Below are 23,238 nucleotides of genomic sequence, written 5' to 3' on the forward strand. Positions count from 1 at the left end.
ATATAAGGCAATATCGATATGCTTATATACTATAAATGCTATCAGCTGATTTGTTGTCAATATGTCAATTTTGTGGTGTTCTATTGGCAAAAGGAAGGCAGTTTCTTCTTTCACTTCTGCCTGAGAAGATGCTAAAGTTGTGCTGTGCTTATAATTTTAATAATCAGTATTTTGTGTATTAAGACTGGTAAAAAAAAATCAATTTGATATTGAAAAAGGGTGTTCACACAGCCCTTGAAATCCACGCAATTTTTGCATGAATTTTTATGTAGCGCTTTCTTATCACTGTGACGACCTCGCAGAATCGGATTAATATTAAACTTTTTTTTTCACACACTTTTCAATGATTCAATTCATGGAGAATTATTACTGATACTGTTTATCATTGAGTGGCAAAATTAATTGTTGGGCCCAGTGAAGAAAAACAGTCGAATTGTTGCTGTCGTTGTGCTAAAAAGTGGAAAATAATCATACTTTCGCATTTGACGCCGTGATACTGCTAATATTCGTTTAATTGCGATAATTTTCAATAAATCAATCATTTTACGTGAGCTACAATAAAAGAGTGTATCTTGTCTTCCACGTTTAAGTAGCTAATTGAACTACTTAGAACAGAAAAATACGGAGCAGTGCAAGAAATACTGTCACAAAGATACTAAAATAAAGAGTAATTTTCGAATCGATATAATTTTCGTCAATGGAGATTATAAATAAAAGAACCCTTAGTTTGCTTGTTTATCAAAATGGGGTGGATGGAGTGAATTTCGCAGTAAAGTTCGGTTTATTTAGTAAAAGAAAATTGACGATACAAAAATTCTATAAAATAGTTAACTGATAAAGGAAGAAATTAAAGTTTAGGTGTGATCTGAGAATGGCAAACTTTAAGAAAAATTACGTTATTTGAGTAAGATTTATCTTCCTAAATATTTGAGTTGAAATGTTCATCTCGATATGAAATCAACATTTATATATTTTTAGTCAGAGAATCATCCATCAAGAAAAATAAATAAATCATTGTGAACTTAAGTTTTTGCTCTAACGCTCTTCACTTCAAAGTTTTTGTCAAATTGTATAAAAAAATAGGGTAAGTGTGCCAAATTCCGGCCAGCTTGTAATATCGGCCACATATTTTGTTCCTCGAATTTCAATGAATTTTTAGTTTTTGCGTACTCTAGAAATAATACAATGCAAAAAATAACAAAAAATGTCGATTAGACGAACAAGATGATTTGAAAAAGACATTCGAAGAATTCCGGAAGGGCAAGGAACTATGAAAATGAAAGTGGCTGAAATAGGCCACCAATGTTATGTCAACATTTTTATTCATTTTAGAATGTATTAAGAATTAATTTAAAGAAAATAAAGACGATAGACTGTCTACAACGCTCCAAGAAACACTCCTGACAAAAAAGTAACAAATAAATTCAATTTGTATTAAAAATATTACATTTCAAACTTGAGACCTTGGCGCTTGCATGCAATTATGCCGAAATTTGGCACACTTACCCTAAGTGTGCCAAATTTCGGCATAGTTGCATATAAGCACCGAAGTCCTAAGTTTGAAATGCAATATTTTTAATTCATATTGATATTTGTGTTACTTCCTTTTCGGGAAGGTTGTGTGGAATCTTGGAAATTAGTTTATCATCTTTGTTTTCTTTAAATCACTTTCTAAAATATTGAAAAATTAATAATAATATGGACATTGCTTTGGGTAGTATTCCGGCCAAGTTTTTTCTGACCACCTTTTGTGACGCAACGAATAGAAAATTTCAAAACGTCAAACGGAACGAGTTTAATATTTAATTTAATTACGTTTATATGACCCATAAGCCTTGAAATCTTCCGTGTAATTTGTCCTGAAGACCTGAAAAGTAGCATCTCAAATTTACGCGCAGATTCCCGTAGCAATTTGCCCTTCCTGAACTCTTCTATAAGGCCTATTCTACATCACCTTTTTCATAGATACGATGCTTGTTTTTCTATGGGCATTGTAGAACTCATAAATTGAAGAAAAAAACATAAAATGAATAAAAAATTTAGGAAAGCAAAAGATGTTGCCGGAATAGGCAACACTACCTCACCGGAGAGACGCTCACAAAGTATCTACTTTTTTACACGAAATACAGGATCTAGCTGAGAAATTTTACCCGAAATTTAAAGATTGATTCACTATTAACTTAAACAGTAAGAATCTTCAATGAAAACTAATTAATTTTCATGAAAAAAACATCGAAGGAAAACCCTCTGCACTTCACCACAAATCACAAGACTGCTAGAAACACAAGAGATCTGTCATTTTTTTTGTAAGATTCTTTCCACACTAAGTTTCTACAAAACAATTTAAATTCAAATTATACCTAAAATTTAATGTTCTTTGTGTTAATACATCCTAAAATGAATAAATATTTAAAAGCAAAATGAATTCATTGACTATTCGAAGATAACATACATAATTTTAATTAATTTATTTCCATGGCCGAAATTACACTCAAAGTGACCGAAATTAGAAGCTGGCCGAAATTTGGAACACTTTCCCTATTCTTGGCTATATTCACGTAAAATAGAAATGCTTCAATGGTTCACAATTTGTAAGAATCGCATCGCATCTATAAATCATGAACATATTTAGTCAATAAGGAATTATCCGCATGCAATTCAAATTGATGTTTTAAAGTTGTTCAGTCCCTTTTTACTCTGTGATTTAAAAGGTGTGAAAGCTCCTCGAAGCTTTTGAACTCTGACCAATCAAAGCTATGGTACTATGAACGCTATGCAGTAATAAAATATTTAATAGGAATTAATATTTTACTTTGTATGGATAATGTTTAACGTTTTAAGGACGAGAAAGTCGAAAATCTGGGGTCAGAAAATCATGTTTTCTGACTTTTTAGAGCTCAATAAACCTTTAGGTGACCGGAGAAAAAATTTAGTTTTTAGGTCACCGATAACGAAATCGTCCCTAATCTAGCGTTCATATGAGGATAGCCAAAAAAACGGTTAAATGAGCATTTTGGTCAGTGATAAATCTGAATCTGAAGGTCCAATTAAAAAAATCCACTTTCATCTGTTTAAATATTCCATTTTCATCAGTAAAAGATCAAAAATTAATTAAAGCTGTTTGAATATACCAAGACAGTTTATAATTCTTAATTTTCCTTTTATCTAAAGTATATCTCTAAATGGTAAAAATTTATAATATACGTTTAAATTTCTTCACTAATATATGTATATATTTTTTTAATGTTTCTTAATAGTTATACTTTTCTTTTAAAAATTTAATAAGTCCTCAAACTACTGACAAAATTGCCTTGTGAATTTTTGAAGAGAAAAAATCATAGGAAAACAGAATAAAAAAAGAATGTAAGAGAAAGAAAATTGTATTAAATTTCAAATTTAATGTTATAATGTTTTTGATGATATGTTGTGAAATAGAGAAAGTCCGCAGAAAATTGGGCAGTATTTTGTTAGAAATGGTCAGTAAAAGAAAAACTGGTAAGGAATTTAAGAAAAAAAATTGTCAAATTAGCAAGAAAAATTTGTCAAAAGGATTTTTTTCTATATAAAAATATATGAAAAATTTTTGTCAAATATGAAATTTATAATCTTAAAAAAAAACACACATTTAAAACGTTAATTTTATTTTAGCATCTAACTCAGACATTTTGCAAATGAAATTAAATGTATTTATTTATTTTTAATTCTAAAATCATTCCGAAATATCTTAAATCTATTTAATTTTTTATTAAATGTACAAAGATTGCATCTTTTTAACTGATTGCGCTCGTCGAAGCGACATTTTTTGTATTTTTTGGCGTTGTATAATCTCTTTAAATTATGCAAAAACTAAAAATTCATGGAAATTTGAGGGACAAAAGAAGTGGCCGAGATTACAAGCTGGCCGAAATTTGGTACACTTAACCTACATTTATTAGCAGTTTAATTCTTTATAATCTTAAATAGGTATGTTACTTCTGGCTTTGCCATGACACGTACGGAAACATATTTTTGAAAAGCTTTAGGAAGCTCCCACAAAAGTTGGTTTAATTTGACTACAGGGATGTTATTAATTATTATTATTATTATTGTTATTACAATTTGCCCTGCAACGAGCTGAACCTAAATATATTACAAGACTGATAATTATTTTACTTATTTCCCAAAAAAATGTGCTTAGGTTTGTATACCGCCGACTTATTATGACCGATCTCCCCAAGTAAACGGCAGAAACTATGGTTCAGTAGGGGGAAGTGGGGTACCTTTGTTATGGGGAAATTTTGAAATTGGGTTTTCCTCCTATTTTTAAATGGAATTAAGCTTTATCATAATGTAATATAGGCTCACAATTGTTTTGTAGAGCTTTAGGGTAAGTGTGCCAAATTTTTCGGCATAGTTGCATGCAAGCGTCAAAGTCTCAAGTTTGAAATGTAATATTTTAAATACAAATTGATTGTTTTATTCTTTCTTTTGTAAAAGTGTTGCTTGGAACCTTGTAAAGAGTTTACCGTCTTTATTTACTCTAAAATCATTCTTAATACATTTTAAAATGAATAAAAAATATAGACATAGCTTTGGTGCCCTATTTCGGCCTCCTTCATTCTCATAATACCTTGCCCTTCGGGAATTCTTCCAATATCTTTTTCACGTCATCTTGTTTGTCGAAGCTATATTTTTTGTTATTCTTTTGCATTGTATAATCTCTAGAGTACGTAAAATCTAAAAGTTCATGGAAATTTGAGGAACAAAAAAGGTGGCCGAAATTGCAATCTGGCCGGAATTTGGCACACTTGCCCTATATCATGATAAGGTCAAGTTTAATTTAAGAATAGGGGAAAAAACTTAATTTCAAATCTGCCCCAATTCAAAGGTGCCGCACTTGTCCCTAGACCGTGTAAGCTAACTCATATAATCGAGCCAAGCTAAATATCACAGCTCTTAATACGAAAAATCGTACAAAGGACAATGACTTTAAAGTTTTTGATGAGTTGTGTTAAAATTAAAATTTAAATATAAATTTTAATTTAATTTGTAATAATTATAATTGTATAAATTTAATATGAGTATGGGAAAATACCGAAAATACCTATGCTTCGTACGTACGAAGATACACTGTTTAACAAATTTTTACGGTCACTATTAAAGGTTTTCTAATTAACTAAATAAACCGAAACACTTTAACTTCCGATTTGAAAGGGCATAACAACATTTCTATTAGGATTTAGATAAAATAAAAAAGATAATAAAATATTCTGCACATTTGTGTATTCTTTTTTTTCTAAACAACAGGAAATAGTATTTTTATCAATTACTTCGCCATATTTCTCGTTGTTCTTAAATGAATGAATAATTCCATAAATTTAGCAAATCATTCTACTCAGTAAATTAGCAATCTATGTTACCTAATGCGCAAAGTTCCACTGAATGAATTATGTGTTTTAGAAAACCTCAAAACACTTGCTATTAGATAAAATTGTTATTATGTGTAATAAAAAGAACAACTCGAAAGAAAAAAAAAACACGAATATTATTTTTATTTATACGTCTGTTACAGCTGTACGAAATGAAACATTAAAAAAAAACATTTCGATGAAAATTAAGCTGTAAATATCATACTATAAAAGAAAAATTCCATTAAGGTAATGGATATTTGTCCAAAAAATGGGAATTAACGTTTAGTTAATGCGATGGTATTTCTTGCATTGATCTGTATGGGAGATCGTTAAGTGTGACAACGGAAATTTTTCGACAAGATAATTTATGAGATTATCGGGATTAGGAAACATAATGAAAAGACAATTACTGATAAATATTTGTTTGGATTTTCAGTTTTTTTCGTAGAAACAAGATTATTATCGGTTTGAACAATTGTAGTGCAAAATTTATAAATAAAATCAGAAGTTTATTTATGAAAAGGTAAAAAAAATTAAACAATTAAGAGATTCAATATTTATCCATACCAGGGAGTTTATTTAAAAGACTGCAAGAGTGTATTTTAAATAGTCTACATAGAAACAGGAAATGGTTAGTAAAGGTCGGATATCGGGTTGGAAACAAGAAGCTAAGAGAAGAAGTCAAAAGACGCACTATCCCAAGCACGCGCTTGCCCCTAATCTTTCGCACATTGCACAAAATTATCAATATTGCCCTGTTTAATGAAGATAATCATCCAAATTTTCTGTACACAACTTTTTTTTTTCGTGTGTTGAATCTTTTGGAAAGCCACACTTCGGGTGGCATCTAATTGTGAATTTCCCAGTTGAAAAATAATATAAAAGACCACTAACAGCAATATTACTAAATCAGTTGAAGTCGTGAGCCCTCTCAATAGCCTCAGCTTTAACCACGCGCAAATTCTTTGGAAAATTTAGATGGGAAATCCTCAGTGATCAACCCTCAAGATCTATGAGTTTTTTGCACCTTTGACAATACAAGTCTTGTGCTACATATTATCGTAAATATTTGTGAAATATATTCTGTGACGTCATAAAAAAAGAGAGACGATTTACTAACAAAGCATAAAAAGAAGTGTTGTGATCAATTTTCAGGTATTTTACTATTGAAAGAATTTGAAGCAAATAAAGTGCTAAAGAACGATCAATTTTTCACACATTTACAAAGGATAAGTGTAAAATAAAATAAATTAAGTGGAGGTGTTCTCAAGTTGGAAAGGAAATGGTGGACAAGAAGCAAGAAAAAATCAGGTAATATAGATAAATTTGATTAGCGCGTAATTTGTTATTTCTATAACTAAGCATTTAATTTAACAATTAGTGTTAGCAATCATCGTCTGACTTCACAGATTCGTTTTTATTGGCTTTGCAAATAAATCTCACGATATGTTTGGGTGTAGAAAAAACCACATTATTTGTTGATTTTCAATGAATTCCAAGATATACAACAAAGAGATTCTCAATATAAAGCAAAGAACTCTTCCTGCACAAAAATACTTGTCTCTTTAAAAATTTTCCCGCATCACAAAAATCACGCAATTTTTTCGTGGTTTCCAAAAAATAATTCAGCAAATATTTTGTCATTCTTCATTGATGCACTTTCAAGGTGAATGAAAGTGAGAACAATAGATTGTGGAAAAAAGAATGAGCGGCATTTTTAACACGACTTATCGTTGATTCACCTTCAATTTATAAATTCAAGTGATGCGAACGATATAGTATTAACTTCCCCAGATTGTCTTAAAATATTGAAGCTTCCACAAATAAGGGAGGTATTCAGTGTTAACATGTGATTAAACTGAATTAATATTATGCCATTATGCATTTAATCATTCACTGAACCACTTGCCCCTAATGGGGTCATAAGCTTAGGACACCTAGGCTAACCTTCCATGTCTCCCTATCTTTGACGACTTTAAGTTCAGACAGGCATTCGATTCTGAACATTCTGAAGTCTAAGTCTACCCTTTATTCCTAAGCATTTATATCTAATTGGATTGCATGATTAGGACATCCAGGAGAGACTTCCACACTTCGTGATCCTCCGGTACTTCACACAAAAAAATAGAAAATTCTTAAACAGAAGCACCCATGCAGGAATTCAATTCCAAACCCCATTCGATGAATACCAATGTTTTAATTTTGAATTAGATCAATTCGTGATCATTTAAGTAGTTTTAGTTGGAATTTCCAAATATCAACGCATTTTTCAGCTAATTCTGAATATAAGTTCCCGATTTCTTAGCTTGAAATGTTCCGGTAGTCGTCGGGATGGAGATGGTTCAGCCCAGAAAAAATCCTTTTCTTCCCAATAATGTAGAGCACCGAAAGCTCTGGGAAAAAATGGGAAGAAAAGGATTTTTATTCTGAACTGAAGCTTTGCCAACCCGACGACTAGCGGACCACCCCTCCCACTTGATGATTAGAAGTACAAGAGGGTGAGGCAGTTTTACCCAGTTATACTTTTTTAAGAACTCATTTGCTAAATGAATATGAGCCATATTTAAATTAATTAAACCCTGTTAGTTTCTCTCCAGTATTGGCTATCTAAAATTATATATCACAATTCCAAGATAATTATTTTTTATCTAAAAAATGTGTATTTTGGAAAATAATGCATACGTGAAACTGCCCCACACTACCCTACACGAGAACAAAAAAACAAAGCCTTACAAACCGCTTGTTTAGCCGAATGAATAAACTCGGTCTTCCTCAGGAAAACGCATCTGTAAAGCTCCCTCATTACTCTAGAACTCTGACCAACTCATGTTAAGACTTCAGTGTCCATTACTCAGTTGGATTACGCATTTTAAAGAAAAATTCTCCAACAAACTAGTTATACATATCACAATCGCCCAATGTTTGAGTTTAATGAAGATAAAAACATTTTTAGAAAGTAGTTTTAGGAGTCGGCATTTAAAGTTCAATTGGTTTAAGTTCGAAAACAAAATTGGTAAATACCAAAAATAATAAATTATCAAAAAGGGTTAGACAAATTTTACTATATAATGCTCAGCGCACAATAACTTTTGTTTGTAAATATGTTTTCAAAATTTCCTATGTGAGTGAGCGAGATGGCTAGATCTAGATCTCACTCACTTTCACTGAAATGTCAAAAAACATGTTTACAAAACAAAAGTTATTGTGCGTTGGGCATAAACCAATAAAATGGCAAAAACTAATTTAACAAAGAAATAAATATAATTTATTGTCCTTTGATCAAATAGATAGCCTGGTGTTTTTACACAATTAATTAAAGAGTTTGTAATGCAACTAGAAATTTAGAACATTCATGTAGTAAACTGATTTGTGACAAAAATTTGACATTTTCGTATGAGACGCTGTGAAATTAAACAAACAGAATACACTAGTTCGGGATTTTGGCGTCCGAGATTTTAACAGGGACCCCATATTTCAGCTTTAATTAGTGTATCCCGTTTGTTTAATTTCACAGCGTCTCATACGAAAATGTCAAATTTTTGTCACAAATCAGTTTAGTACATGCATATTCTAAATTTCTAGTTGAATTACAAACTCTTTAATATATTGTGTAAAAACACCAGGCTATCTGTTTGATCAAAGGACAATAAATTATATGGTTTCCGGTCGAAATCTCGAACGCCGAAATCCCGATTCGGGATTTTAGCTTTCGGGATTTTGGCTACCACCGGAAATATGTATTATGTTCATGTATTTTGATTTTATTCTCTTCAGATAGGACGACAAAATCATAATATTTATTTACCAGAATTATCTAATATTTGTTTTATATATCAAACGTTTTTAGAAAAATCTAAACAAGATAAAGTGAGCTAGTCATAACAAAATCTAGAGTGATATGCGTAATGTTGATTTTATGAGATACTACAATGAAAGTAAAAAATTTGAAACGTTGCTTATTAAAATATTCTAAAAACATATTATACAAAATATTGAAAGATTCTGTTCTGTCAAATCAAAAAAAAAAACATTTTTTTTTACATCCTTTTAATAATTAGCGTTATAAATCTTTCTTGGAATGCATTGAAAATTCTGAAATCTTTTCTTTTCTTTTCTCTATTTCTTAAATCTTTTCCCTTTTTTTATGTTTACTTTTACTTTTTTTCTTTTCTTTCACTGCCACATATTTGTAAGAGGGTTGCACCCTATTTGTTGTGGTTCTTTTTTTAATAAATTAGAAATTAGAAATCAGAAAAAATTCTTAGAGAGGAATGATAAATTTAGTACTAATTTTCTACATTCATGCACTAAAAGAAAATATTGCAAAAATTTTGTAGTTTTCAAGAAATAGCTAAAAGTAAGTCAAACATAACTGTTTGTAGGGTTTGAGACTTTTAGAGCTCCTGTAAATAATAATTTGAAAAAATTATAGTGCTAAAGTTTAATGCATATTTTAACACGCATGAGAAACAATGCAGTTCTAAAAACTTTGTGTTTATGATTCTACGATTTAGCAGTATAATTTTTCTTATTTCATTCAGCAATTGCAAATTTGTATTATAAATTGATTTAGAACATGCATGTGCTAAAAGTATAACTCTGTAAAGGTGATAGATCTAAAAGAGGAAATTAGCTATTTCAACGACAAATATTTAAATAAATTGTCTAATATTCATTCGTTCAAAATTTCTACAGAAATGCATAAAATCAAGTCATTAAAGAAAATTGCGTTTAAGTTTAAAGCTTTAAATTAGCAATAAACTGAAAGAGAATAGAACTAATGAATGTTCTTTTCGCCAACGAATTGAGTATATTTTGGATTGTATTGAGTGTTTTAGGCGTTTTAGCCTTACGCTATCGATGGTTTTGCCACTGCTGTTCGTAAGCTTTTCCTTAATTCTAGAACTTAAGGATGGTCTTGACTGATCCTATCTACTGTGTTCGATCGATAAAGACCATCCTTAAGTGCTGGAATCAAAGAAAAGTAAAACGAAGAGAAGGGTGGCTAAGTCAACTCCGGAGAGCAAAGTCAAACACATCTACGGTTCGTCCGCTATAAAAGCAAAATAAACTTACTCTAAAAAACCGCGTGATATCTTAATTCAAACCCAGTCCTACATTCTTCACGCCAATATTATCAAAAGTTGAATGAATTCTCAATGAAGTCTTAAGCCGTGTCTTTGATAAGATGTCTCAAAGATTTGGAGCATACCTTGCAATAAAGTAATTTTATTTATTGACAAAAAATACTCATTATTTGAGCTTGCAAGGCTGTCTAGTAGATTTAACTCAAAACATACTTTCTTTTTTTAATTCTTACAGCTCAATAAATAAAGATGATTTGGGATACACAACAATCCCGTCGTATTTTATATCAAGACAAGTTCTTCATGCTGAAGAAGCCAACAAGATTTCTGGGTACGAGAAGGAGAAGGATAGTTATGTGCAACGAATAAAGAAGTCAATCAGTAGCATTGACTTCCTGGCATTGCTGTACAGCATAGTTCCGATTGTAGATTGGCTGCCAAAGTATTCATTGAAGAAGAATTTAATGGGCGATATTACTTCTGGTAAAAAAGGTTTTTTTTTCAGGTTCTAGAATGCATCTTTAACTTTTGTATATCATTTTCAGGAATAACCGTTGCTGTGATGCACATTCCTCAAGGTATGGCCTATGCCATCCTAGCATTTGTCCCACCGCAAATAGGCCTCTATATGGCCTTCTTCCCGCTCTTTGCCTATGTTATATTTGGTACATCGCGACACATATCCATGGGAACATTTGCCGTAGTTAGTTTGATGGTGGGAAAAGTTGTGCAGACGCATGTAAACCCAGATCTTCTAGACACAAGTCGAAGTGGGAACGCCACGAGTGATAGCAATGATAACACAGTCATAACAAATGACATAACAGCCATGGAAATTGTAGCTGCTACTTCACTCATGGTCGCAATATATCAACTTATCATGAGTCTCTTAAGAATGGGAGCACTGTCGTCTTTACTTAGTGAACCACTAGTGAGTGGTTTTACAACAGCATCGGCCATTCATGTTGTGATGAGTCAAATTAAAGATATTTTTGGCATAAAACTCCCACATCACAAAGGTGCCTTTAAGATCGTTCATGTGAGTAAATTTTGATCTATCGATTGCATCTCAAATGATTGATTTTTCCTAATTATTTTCTAACTAGGTGGCTATCAACGTCTTTAAGCTACTGCCATCAGTCAACGTTACAGCGCTAACCATAGCCATCATTGTGATTGCGTTCATGATAGCGTCCAATGAAATACTAAAGGTATCTATTTTTCTTATTAATAAGGGTTGAACTCGTAGTTTAATTGGTTTTCACTGTATCATCCGTATCAACATTTCATCAATTTGTTTCAAACGAGGTCGCAAAGAACCTAACGCGATACGCTATAAAAGTAGTTACATAAATTTGTATGGGAAAACAAGCTGAAACTAGAGCGAGAGAATAATTCGAATCTCTCATCAGATACCTTACGTTCTTATTCACCATTTGGGAATGCGTTTTAGTATTTGAACACAGGGGTAACCCTGTGTCATTAAAGTGGTTCGAATTCCTCAGGTTCATCATGGGATTCTTTGCGTTATGCTTTGCAAATTTTGTGTTTTGTAAAATTAAGTGAGACAAAATATTGTAATTTGTGTTCAACGACTTTGTAAACTATGAATGCTTATACAACCGATGAAGAAGCATTTCCGCCGTTTGGCTTCAGAGGCTGGTCACCAACGCTAAGACGGCGGCGGACCCATGGTATGGGGGTTATACGAAGTTGAATAAAATTATTATTATTATTATTCTCAAAGTCTTCGAAGGGTCTTTGGAGTCTTTTGAAGGGTCGAGAAACTTTCCTTGAAGGATAAGGAATCACTACGGTATTTAACTTGGGTATCTCGGCAATTTCCAAGGCACCAAATTACAAAAAATTACGTCAAAGAACCACTAAGATTTTTTCTACAATTCTTGAGTAAATATTTATATAGTATTCTACTCTGATTTACGAAACTTTATCCTTATATCTCTTGACTCATGCTCTATGAGGTAAACAATAATGGTAATTCCAGAGAAATTATCGTTGACGGTGATTTTAGAGGCATTTAGGAATAATTTAATAGTTTTAGCTGAGATGTACACAGATATACTTACAGTTTCCGCTCGTAAACTTAATTTAAAACTTCTTATCGCAAAGTTGTGAATGAAACATTACGTATCATTTGTGTTTCTAAGCTTCGCTATGAGTAAATTGCAGTTATATAGCCCATATTATTTGTTTTTCCTCGATATGGGACTTTGAGCAAAAATTTAAATATTTTTATTTTTACTACAAATTTTATGAGTAAACGTGTTTTTTCATTCTTAACATTTATGGATAAAAATGAAAATTTTTGATCAGTAAATTGTCAGATTGGTCATACCTTCTAGATCAGGAAAATTTCATGAAATCAAAATTCATATTTCTTTCTTGTTCACACGTTTTGCATTGGTCTATCGTACTCTTACTCTTTCGCACTCTTCTTCTTCTTCTTCTTTCGAACATCACAACAAATTAGATTTACTTCGATTCAATTTGATGGCTATATGGACCCGAGTGAGTCCGACAGCCTTACATAAAATAGAAAAAGAAGAAGATTCAATTTGAGAGCCACAAAATAGGACAGGCATATGAGAAACCTTTGAGAAAGTAAGGGATGTGTATTTTGATTTCATGATTTTTTTCTAATCTAAAAACTATATAGGGGAAATTAAAAGTCAAATTGGTCAGTAAACAATTGAAGTCAGTAAAAAATGAATTTTGATTGAAAAAAAAAACATTTTGATCAATAATGGCTCCCGTACACTTTTCAAATCGGGCTAATTTCGTGAAATCAAAATTCACATCCCTATCTTTCTTATGCTTTGGCTTAGTTTATCCAGCTCTTTCGTAGTCTTCTCCTGCTTTTGGAGTCACAACAAGTTGCAATATGTTTGAAGAAAAAAAATGTCAATTTTGATTTCATGAAATTTTCCTGATCTAAAAGGTGTGCAGGAGGCATTCAAAACTAAAAACTGATCATGAATCTCTTTAAAACAATCCCAAAATTCTATTTTTTTTGTAAATTCTTTATTTTCCTTTTTCCATTGCTTAATAAAAGAAAAGTGAAAAATAGAAAATTACAGAATTATGCCCCTCACACATCTTTTTGATTAGGAAAACTTCATGAAATCAAAATTTTTATCTCTTTTCCTCAAAGTTTTTGCATACGACTATCCAATTTCGCATTGAAAATTCGATTGAACTAAATTGAATTTGTTATAATGCTGTTAAAAACAAAGGAATATAATTTTGCGAGGTGTTTGAATTTTGACTTAAAGTTGAATGTGAATTTCGATTTCACGAAATTTTCCTAATTTAAAAGGGTGTGCCGGAGCCATTATAATTAACGATTTCTGTATTATTTATAATACTGACCAAATTTCATTTACAATTTTTACCAAAATACTGCCTTATCTTTAGTAGTCCTTGTTATATACTTGAATTTGAATTGAAGTGATTTTCATTTGACTTGCGAGTCAAGAGCGTGGCATAAAATTATGAATGGGTGGACCTTACTCAAAAGACTCTTTAGCACTTCCCTAAGAATTTTAGAAGAAACTCTCTGGGGAATGAACATCGATGATTATTGATTTTAATGATTAAAAGAAACCAGTAAAAAATCTAAAATCATTATTGCATGTATGCATATGATCACTTATAATTCTAAACAAATCACAAACTCTCTGCTTCCTGTAGTTAGTGATGTGACAATCTTTACCTACAATTGCGTGACTCTTTTCTTAAGCAGATGATGTCAATCTTATTCAACTTTAGTAACGGAAAAATATTGTAGCATCCTATTGCGCTTTCTCTGCTCTGGAAAAAATGTCTTGTTAAACGAACAAATGGATTTTGTTGAAAGTTTGTCAAAAGGATGTTATTTACCAATTTCACAAAACTTTTTCTTGCATGTTATATGGAAAAACACCCTTTTAACAAACTTTTAACAAGATCCAGTTGGCCGCTGATATTACAAAACTTTTCCATATTCTGTATGGAAGAACATCCTTTTTACAAACTTGTCTTGTTAATTTGACAAAACATTTTTTTTCAGAGTGGTTATTAAAATTGATTTTATATTTTTAATTATTATGGCTTCAGCACACCTTTTAGATCCGGAAAATTTCAAGCATCTAAATTCTAATCCTTTTCTTTCTCACAAGCTTTGCATACGCCTACCTCATTCCTTCGCACTCTTCTTCTTCTTCTTTTAAACATCACAACAAATTCAATTTAGCTCAGTCGAATTTGGAGTGCGAAGGAATGAGATAGACATATGCAAAGCGTGTGAGGAAGAAAATGATGTGAATTTAGATTTCATAAAATTTCCTGATCTAAAAAGCGCACTTTTACGTGTAAACACCTATAAGAATTTCTCTGCTTTTCCAACCGTTACACGATGTAACTTAAAAGTGAGGCCTGTTCCCCTTTTGGAAGTTACTGATCTCTATGGAGAGATAAATACACTAGATTTCGGACTAAATAACTTTTCCTGATTGGTTCTGTGAGCTGAGTAAAGGAGCTAGCTTCAAATAGCTCCATATAAAAAAGAGAACTTGCTATGAAGGTGGAGCCATTATAATGTAGAAGGTTTGTGTCTAAGATATAAAATTTCGTGGTTATTTTCGTAGTATTGACAGTTTTACTTAGTTTTTTTTGAGTTGAGAATACCAAAATCTTTAACTTTTTATGGTTATTATCGTGATTTTAGTCACAGAATAGAGTAAAAAGTTTGGCTGATGAGAGAAACAAGGGGTTGGTGTCTTGGATAAGTTAAAAAATTATGTGTCTCGGCTTTAAGTTTACTATGTCTATTCTTTTTCATTTCAGCCATGGTTGGCCAAGAGATGTCGAATTCCTGCCCCAACGGAACTGATAGCAGTAGTTGGAGGTACTCTAGTATCCAGATTTCTATGTCTCGAAGAGAACTACGAGGTGAAACTTGTCGGACCAATACCAACTGGCCTACCTAGTCCCGTTCTCCCGTCCTTTGATTTACTTAAACTTGTAGCCGTTGACTCTGTAGCCATTGCTATCGTTAGCTATTCTATTGTGATGTCCATGGCACTTATCTTTGCCAAGAAACATTCATACGAAGTGAGAGCCAACCAGGAACTCATTGCCATGAGTGTAAGCAATGCCGTTGGCTCCCTCTACGCCTGCATCCCAACAGCTTGCTCCCTATCGCGTTCGCTAATTCAGGAGCAAACTGGCGGAAATACCCAAATAGCATCGGTAATAGCAGCTGCTCTGATAGCTGTTGTCCTTCTGTGGATTGGACCATTCTTTGAGACTTTGCCCCGATGCGTTTTAGCGGGAATTATTGTGGTAGCTCTCAAGGGAATGTTGATGCAAGTAAAAGATCTCAAGAGGTTCTACAAAGAGGACCGTCTTGAAGCACTGACATGGATCTGTACCTTCTTAAGCGTTGTGCTAATTGACATTGATATTGGACTTCTTGTGGGAATCATTATGTCCATTATTGCACTCTATCTTAAAGGATGGAAGAGCTACAGCTGCATTCTAGGTAAAGTATTTGCTAGTTTTTTATTTCTAAAATGCACTGATGTTATCCCAATGATTATCCCAGTTCTTTGCTTAAGTTGTCTCAACTATCTGAGTTTCTAGCTATCCAGAAGATATTATCTATAGCTCTCCAAGCATTATCCAAGTTTATCCAAATATGTTTTTGGAATAATTTCCGATACCTTGAATTCCCTTTATCACAATTTTCTCTCATTATCCAATCAATATTATCCGTACCTTTATAAACTTTATCCAAGTTTATCCAATAATATTTCAGGCGCAATTCCCGGAACTGGAATTTACGTGGATATTGAGAAGCACAAGACAGCAATGGAAATTCCCAGCATCAAAATATTCCGCCATGCGGGATGCATTAATTTTGCCTCAAAGGCAAGTTTTAAGCGCAAATTGTACGAAACTATTGGAGTTCAATCTCGAAAGTCCAACAAAATGACTTCGGAAAATGGAACACATTTCCAAGATATTCATACAGTCGTTATCGATCTATCCTGCATTCCTCACATTGACTACTCAGCATGCAAACTCTTCAAGGAAATCAACAATGAAATGGATAAGATAGGAATTGCCTTCTATTTGGCAGCTCCATCTGATCGTGTCTTTGATACAATTATGCATGCAGATGCCCTCGGGGATGGACCCTTTCAGACATTTCCAACAGTGCACGATGCTGTACTCTTTTCCCAAGGAAAATTAGACATGATGGTGTAACATGGTATTTAGTCAAAAGTGATAATAACGTAAACAAATTTTATTTAGTTTTAAATGCTATACAGATTATACAAAAAATTTATTTTATTTTTGTTGAAAAAAACCTTTATAGATGTAGGATATTTATTATACAGCGTTATCCAATGTGGAATGGTGTTTTTTTTTTGGATAAAGGATATCGATCAATTCTTGGATAAAGATTGGCCTTAGAGACTTAAAAAAAAAGAACAATAAATTGAAACACTCACAAATACTCTTTCGAACAAGATTTCTTTTAAGAGCAATACACGGATTTTATGGAAGCTAATCATTTGATCTTTATCCAAGTTGATCTGTTCGGAAAATTTCTTGGATAAACTAAAGGTTAAGTCAAGGTTAAAAAAGTGAAATATCCCTTTGACTGAATATTTCTTATATGTTTAGTAATAACAATTTCTCGTATCCAAGATTTCTAAAACAGAATCTATTATGTGTACGCTAATATCATCTCAATTTTTTGGTTATATTTTCATAACCTCAAATCAATTGAAAAATGACTTGAAACTGCTTTAAAATGCTCACAAAAAGCAATTTGAATGTCAGATTATTTTTAACATAAAACTGTTTGCGAAATTTCGAAATTTTCAAATCTAATTACTTTATTTTGCGACTTAACCTTTACTTAATTAATAGAAATTTTTCTTACTGTTGGACTTAATTCTCCATCTTGATCATAAGGTTATTTTAAGACTCAAAGTTGTGTTGGATGTTGAGCATAACCTCAATCAAATGTATAGCATAAAACACAAATTTTATCATTTAAAATATTTAATTGGTTATTTCTAATTGAAAATTTAAAAAAAGACAAAAAACGAGATTGTGGTTATAGAGCATTTAGAAGACTTATTGATCAGGTTAACTTGTATTAAAAATCGCCATATTAGTGATAAAACATTGACCTGTTACGGGTCACAAATTATTAAAGACAAAGGGCCTTTAGATGATGAATTTATTCTAGAATTTCAGGTTATATGTGACCTAACCTAAAAAAAGATTAACCACTTCAAAAATTCTAAATGTGTCAACACTGAGAGAAAAACGGCGGTGCGATTAACATTTTTTCCTCGTAACTTTAACATTTTTAAGGTGTAAAAATATATCAACATTTTTTAATGTTAATTTTACATCTTTTTAAGGGTAAAATTAATATGAAAAGGGGTAACTTTAATCCCTAATACACCTAAAAAGCATAATATTTACACCGATTTTGGATCAATACTGCAGGGTAAAATAAACATTTCCGGAATCTTATTTTAACTTTTTCGGATTTCTCTCAGTGCAGGAAAGCAATATAAACAATTTTTTCTTCTAAAGACTTGTTAGCACATTCGAACTTCTAAAGATTGCCGCTCGGAGCATTGCAGTAAATCACTAATTTTCTTAATTTTGCTTGTATTTCTTCTTTCAAATTGAAAGTAAAAAAAAATAATTTTTCTAAAAGATCTAAAATTTTGCAGACCTGCATTATTAAAAGTAATTAGAAATTATTAGATACTCAGTGAATTCTGTTATGTTCCTAAAGTTCGAATTTAAATTAAAATAATTTTTAGTTCTTTTTTTGACGCGCATAAATTATAATTCACTCTGAAAAAATAGAATTGTTTACTGATCGAGTGAACGATTATTTTATTGGACTAAAAGCTTCGGTTGTACAAATTGTTTTAGTTTTTTGAGGTTAGGCTTAACATAACCTCAAAGCAGAGTCTTGCAAATTCGAACGCTCAGGGGGATTTTTTGACATTTCTCACCTCTCAAATTCGAACGATATTTTCAAAATTAACGGAATTTATGTGAGATTAAATTGTACTTTGAATCCAATACCCGTACTTTCTCACAATTCTTCTTAGTGGCGAACTTCCTCTTCATTTTATTTGCTCATAATGTATGTAAATATTCAGGAAGTAGCACAGAAAAATGATTTTCTATCATCCACAACACGAACTTTTTAACATAACCCCACAATTGACATTTCAAATTCTACCGTCCGTCGTTCGAATTTGGGAGATTCAGATTTGAGGGACTCTACTGTAATTAAAAATTAAAGTATGCTACACAATGCTTGGTAAAAAATATTTTGATTTATCATTCGTTTTGTTCCACATAATCTTACTGCTAAAGTTAACCTTTTAATTACAAGAGAATAAAGCATCGACGTTCAATCTCTTAAGCTGGCTATACCTACATTAGACATAATTTATTGAAATATTTTTTTCAATATCAAATATTGACAAGGATTGCAAGATTTATTGTCATAAATGTTTCAATATTGAAGAAAATTGTCCAGTGTGTAGGCAAATATTGAAATATTTGTTTCAATATGGAAAATTTTATTTCATTATTTTAAATGGCTACAAACTATGCCAAATTATGTCAATAAAAAATTTCAAAGTTACATTGAAATAAAATTTCAAAGAAATTCTAAATATCAAATTGATTTGATATTTCCTTCAATATTTTCACAACATCACAGAACTGCCGGATTTTCCTTTGTCATGAATGAAAACACATCCCAGATCAAAATCCAAGTCAAGACACATCTCTTCTGCTTCCTCCAGAAAATCCCAGTCTTCTGGGATTTTCTTGTATATTATTCCCAAACCACTTCAGATACTTTCTGTGGTCAGAGGATTCCTGGAGCTTCCTCCAGAAGTCCCAGATCTTTTTGGATTTTTTTTGAAAATTATGTCAAAAACCAGTGAGATACGTTCGGTGGGTAGAGGATTCCTGGAGCTTCCTCCAGGAAATCCCAAATTTTCTGGGATTTTCTTGTTCATTATGCCCAAAGCACTTCATATAAGTATAATTTTATGATACGAAATGGAATCCTACAGAGGGAAAGAAGGCTTGTGGCTGTGGCCACAAGCCAATCCTTTTACTCGCGATGATAAACTCTCCTACGGTATGATACGAAGCATGATCGTGACAGTCTGTGAGAATTCAAGTTATTACTTCTATTTGGCTTTTGTTTCCAATCTGAAGTATTTTTGGCATAATATACAAGAAAATTCCAGAAGATCTGGGATTTCCTGGACGAAGCTGGAGAAATCTTCTGACCAATTTGGTTATTTTTGGGTGTTCTTGACAAAATACGGAAGAAAATCCCAGAAGATCTGTGAATCGTTGACTAGACTGGTGTTTTTAATATTGAAGTCAATTTGTTCAGTGTGTAGGCAATTATTGTAATATTGCTTTCAATATTTGCTTCAATATTGAAGTTTCTTTTCAATGTTACTTTGATGTGCTATTATTTCAATAATTTGTCTAACGTGTAGACAGCTTTATTCAACAATAAGGCTATGTTGCACTTTAATTTAAATGAAAAAGCTCTTAATGTTATTTTTTTAAAATAATTTGGCAACTCAAAGGACGAAAAAAATTATTTTCTTTAAAACAAAAATAGAAAAAACAGGTTATGTTTTCCTAGGTTAGAAATATACAAAGTATTTCAAAATTGTTTAAGAAAATTTACAAAAGTAATGAGAATTTTATAAATTGATGATTTGAAATGAATATGACTGATGGTTAATCCACCAAATAAATTAATTTATTCTGAAGTCATTTCTCTAAAAAATGCACAAATTTTTAGGTTAAGACCAACATAACCTCAATTTTATGAATAACCTAACCAAAAATAGGAGAATTTTGTCCATCGTAGACTAGAATACCATTCAAAATGTGACTTTAGGCTTTCACTGCAAGTCAGTAAAACTCTCATTGTTGAGGGGAATCCAAAGAAATATATATTTTCTGATTTTTCTTGGCAAATGTAAGATACAAAAATTGTAGAAATATATTTTTTGAAACAGAAGCAATTGAGCAAGGTTTCTTTTTTTTCCCAAATACCGTACTGATTTTTTGTGTTCTTTGAATTAGAATTCAATTGGTCTAATGGGCATGCAGAGATTATAGAATGTCTTTTTGTCCCAGAAATTGACAGTCTTCCAATTGCAGAAACCCTTCTGCTGAATGGTATGGAGATCTTCGGCTCCAGTGTAATGGGGATCGAGGATTAGGAATCTCGTTTCACCGGATTCTCTATTGTAATCCACCCCAATTATTGTGTGAGCTAGGACTCCGCCCCCAATCATAATGGGCGTTCCCTGGGACTCAAAATGCATTGCCAATTCGGCACCTTTGTCCCCCAAATCCTTCCCTGATTGCACAAACATTATCCGGGAGGTGATATTGAGGAATTTCTCTAGGCATAGGGACACCTCAGTCGATCCAATCCACTGAGTGGATCCTAGGAAAGCTCTGGGTTTGTCTCCCATGCTAACCAGAGCTTCCTGGATGTCATAGTGAGTGGGAATGGGCTTTTCAGTGTAACCCTGATATCTGAACCAGGAGAAGATGGTCTGGAAAGAGCGATAGGCACAACCCCAGCCTGAATCATTGTAATTCTGCTGCATGTAGTGATAGTACCCGTAAGTACCCTGAACTAGGTACTGATTGGGAGAAGATTTCAGGCCAAGGTGCGTGTTCATCAGAACTTGACCATCCGCCTCGGGAAGGACGTTTTTGCGGCGGAAATAGGGCCGCGTCAGGGGCAAACCGAAAGTTTTATGGAAGAGCCTTCGACGGTCCTTAAGGACAGGCTTGCTCTCGTCAATCTTCTGTGGCCAGACGCACAGAAAACTATGCCCAAAATCATGCATTTTGACATTGTACGACCTCAAAGAGAGAAAGTCTTCATCCCTGTCTAAACTGGCAAGAAGAGTTTCCTCCACAAGGGATAAATTCCGGGACAAACTCTCCACCAGGACGTGATAGAGCTCATTTGTGTCCGTTTCTTTGGGAACCAGGGACATCCCTTCGAGAATCAGAGGAATGGAATACTTCTGAGCGTTACTAAACTTAACCCTGACACATCTCTTATTTGAGAATTCATCTCTCAGTTCGGTTTTGTTAACCATGACATCAATATTAATTACCCGGTAGTCAGAAAATGTCTCTTTCTTCCCCTTTGCCTTAGATCCTTCCGGATTCCTATTTATCTCTGCAAAAATAACCTCAACATTTGGGACATCTCCCTGACTAACTTCTCCCCTTGAAACCTCAGAACTGACATAAATATCTGAATTTCTTGCAGAAAAATGAAGCCTTCCGGAAGAGAATTTCTTCCTCAAATCCCTGAAAACAGCCCTCACACAATCTTCCGTCAATTCTACCATTAAATTGGCTTTGTACTGAGTTCTAACCAGGTACAATCTTTCGATAACTTCCCCATATTCAAGAGTATCATATGCAAACTCCCGGAAGACGCCCTTGACAAGAAACCCCGCAGCTACTTGCTCCATATCAGTACTACAAGTTAACAATGCGCAATGTGAAACATCTGTGTTACCTTCGAAGGACTTTCCGGCCTCCAGGACCTCTCCCACGACGATGTATCCGCAGAAATCAACACCAGCCGGCAAGTTATTCTCCACGGCAGTGAAAGCTTTATCAACCCCGGAAAAGGATCCATCATCCAATGTATTGCTGACAACGAAACCCAGAACCAAGAGACACTCCTCAGTTCTCACCCCATACAGGCAGCCTCTGAAGGATGTCTTCACCGTCTTCAAGCGCTAGAAAGACATTTAAACAAACATTTAGTAAAAATTCTCAATAAATCTTAAGAAAATTTTACCTGGAAGAGGTTTTTTGTGAAGCTCAGCTTGGGACTCATGATGCTCAGAGAATAGCACTTCTCAGTCACAAAATACTGCTAATTTCGCAGGTTTCTCTTATCCAACAAACAGCAAAGGTCCTCAATTGTGAGCAGAGATTAGCAAGATAATTTCCAGGGTACTTTTAGCCAGAGAAAACGTGGCAATTTGTTTATGAAAACAAGAGAAATGACAAGAAAAAAAATGTTTTCTACGTCAAGGCCACCTGGTAGTCACATAGAAAATTATTTTGGGACACATTTTCCCTCGTAATTTCGAAAAGTAACGATTTTTTAGTTATAATTTTACCCAAGCTACCCAAGTATCAAAAAAAACCAAAACGAATAAAAAATTACAAGGAGATCGATACAGTCAACTAATTATTTCCAGGCCTGTTGAAGCTATTGGAGTCCGAAAAAATTATAAAAATGAAAAAAAAAAAGAAAAATTTTGATAGAAACCGTGCAAACAGACGGAATTCCCACGGGAATTCCCACGAGCAAATGGTAAATTTGCTATACAAGCGCCCTCTGCAAAAGTGCACGAAACTGCCCGAATATCTTGAAATATTTTGAATTTCAAATGGAAATTTTCCGTTGGAGGGTGAAATATTCAATTTTCTAAAATGGAAAAAAGCTATCTCGCTCGAGATAGCTTTTTGCTTCCGGAGAATTCCGAAAATTTAATTTGGAGTGTTTTTAAGCAAATAATATATGAAAAAACATGTAAAATCTCCTGTAGTGATCAAAACATTGATTTTAAAAGCAAATTTGAAATCGAATAATAATACTACTTATAATA

General features: G+C 32.8%; 2 protein-coding genes across 4 annotated transcripts; one reads left to right on the forward strand and one right to left on the reverse strand.

Moving 5' to 3' along the window:
- Positions 1 to 27: 27 nt before the first annotated feature.
- Positions 28 to 16,891, forward strand: LOC129802950 (solute carrier family 26 member 6). 3 transcript variants are annotated; one of them, XM_055849201.1, is made up of 7 exons: positions 28 to 187; positions 6,524 to 6,701; positions 10,713 to 10,960; positions 11,023 to 11,516; positions 11,584 to 11,688; positions 15,323 to 16,019; positions 16,296 to 16,891. In XM_055849201.1, the coding sequence occupies exons 2-7, from the start codon at positions 6,673 to 6,675 to the stop codon at positions 16,745 to 16,747; spliced, it is 2,025 nt and encodes a 674-aa protein (XP_055705176.1). In that variant the 5' UTR covers positions 28 to 187; positions 6,524 to 6,672; the 3' UTR covers positions 16,748 to 16,891. The 3 variants fall into 3 exon arrangements, with proteins under 3 accessions (XP_055705176.1, XP_055705175.1, XP_055705174.1); XM_055849200.1 differs by having other exon boundaries at positions 42 to 187; positions 6,527 to 6,701; XM_055849199.1 differs by having other exon boundaries at positions 42 to 187; positions 6,546 to 6,701.
- Positions 16,770 to 22,649, reverse strand: LOC129802952 (probable Ufm1-specific protease 2). Its single transcript, XM_055849202.1, has 2 exons — positions 22,419 to 22,649; positions 16,770 to 22,356 (listed from the first exon to the last, which is right to left on the reverse strand). The coding sequence occupies exons 1-2, from the start codon at positions 22,455 to 22,457 to the stop codon at positions 20,656 to 20,658; spliced, it is 1,740 nt and encodes a 579-aa protein (XP_055705177.1). The 5' UTR covers positions 22,458 to 22,649; the 3' UTR covers positions 16,770 to 20,655.
- Between the last annotated feature and the right edge of the window lie 589 nt (positions 22,650 to 23,238).

This window comes from Phlebotomus papatasi, chromosome 2 (genome assembly GCF_024763615.1).
Source record: "Phlebotomus papatasi isolate M1 chromosome 2, Ppap_2.1, whole genome shotgun sequence".
Taxonomy (NCBI): domain Eukaryota; kingdom Metazoa; phylum Arthropoda; class Insecta; order Diptera; family Psychodidae; genus Phlebotomus; species Phlebotomus papatasi.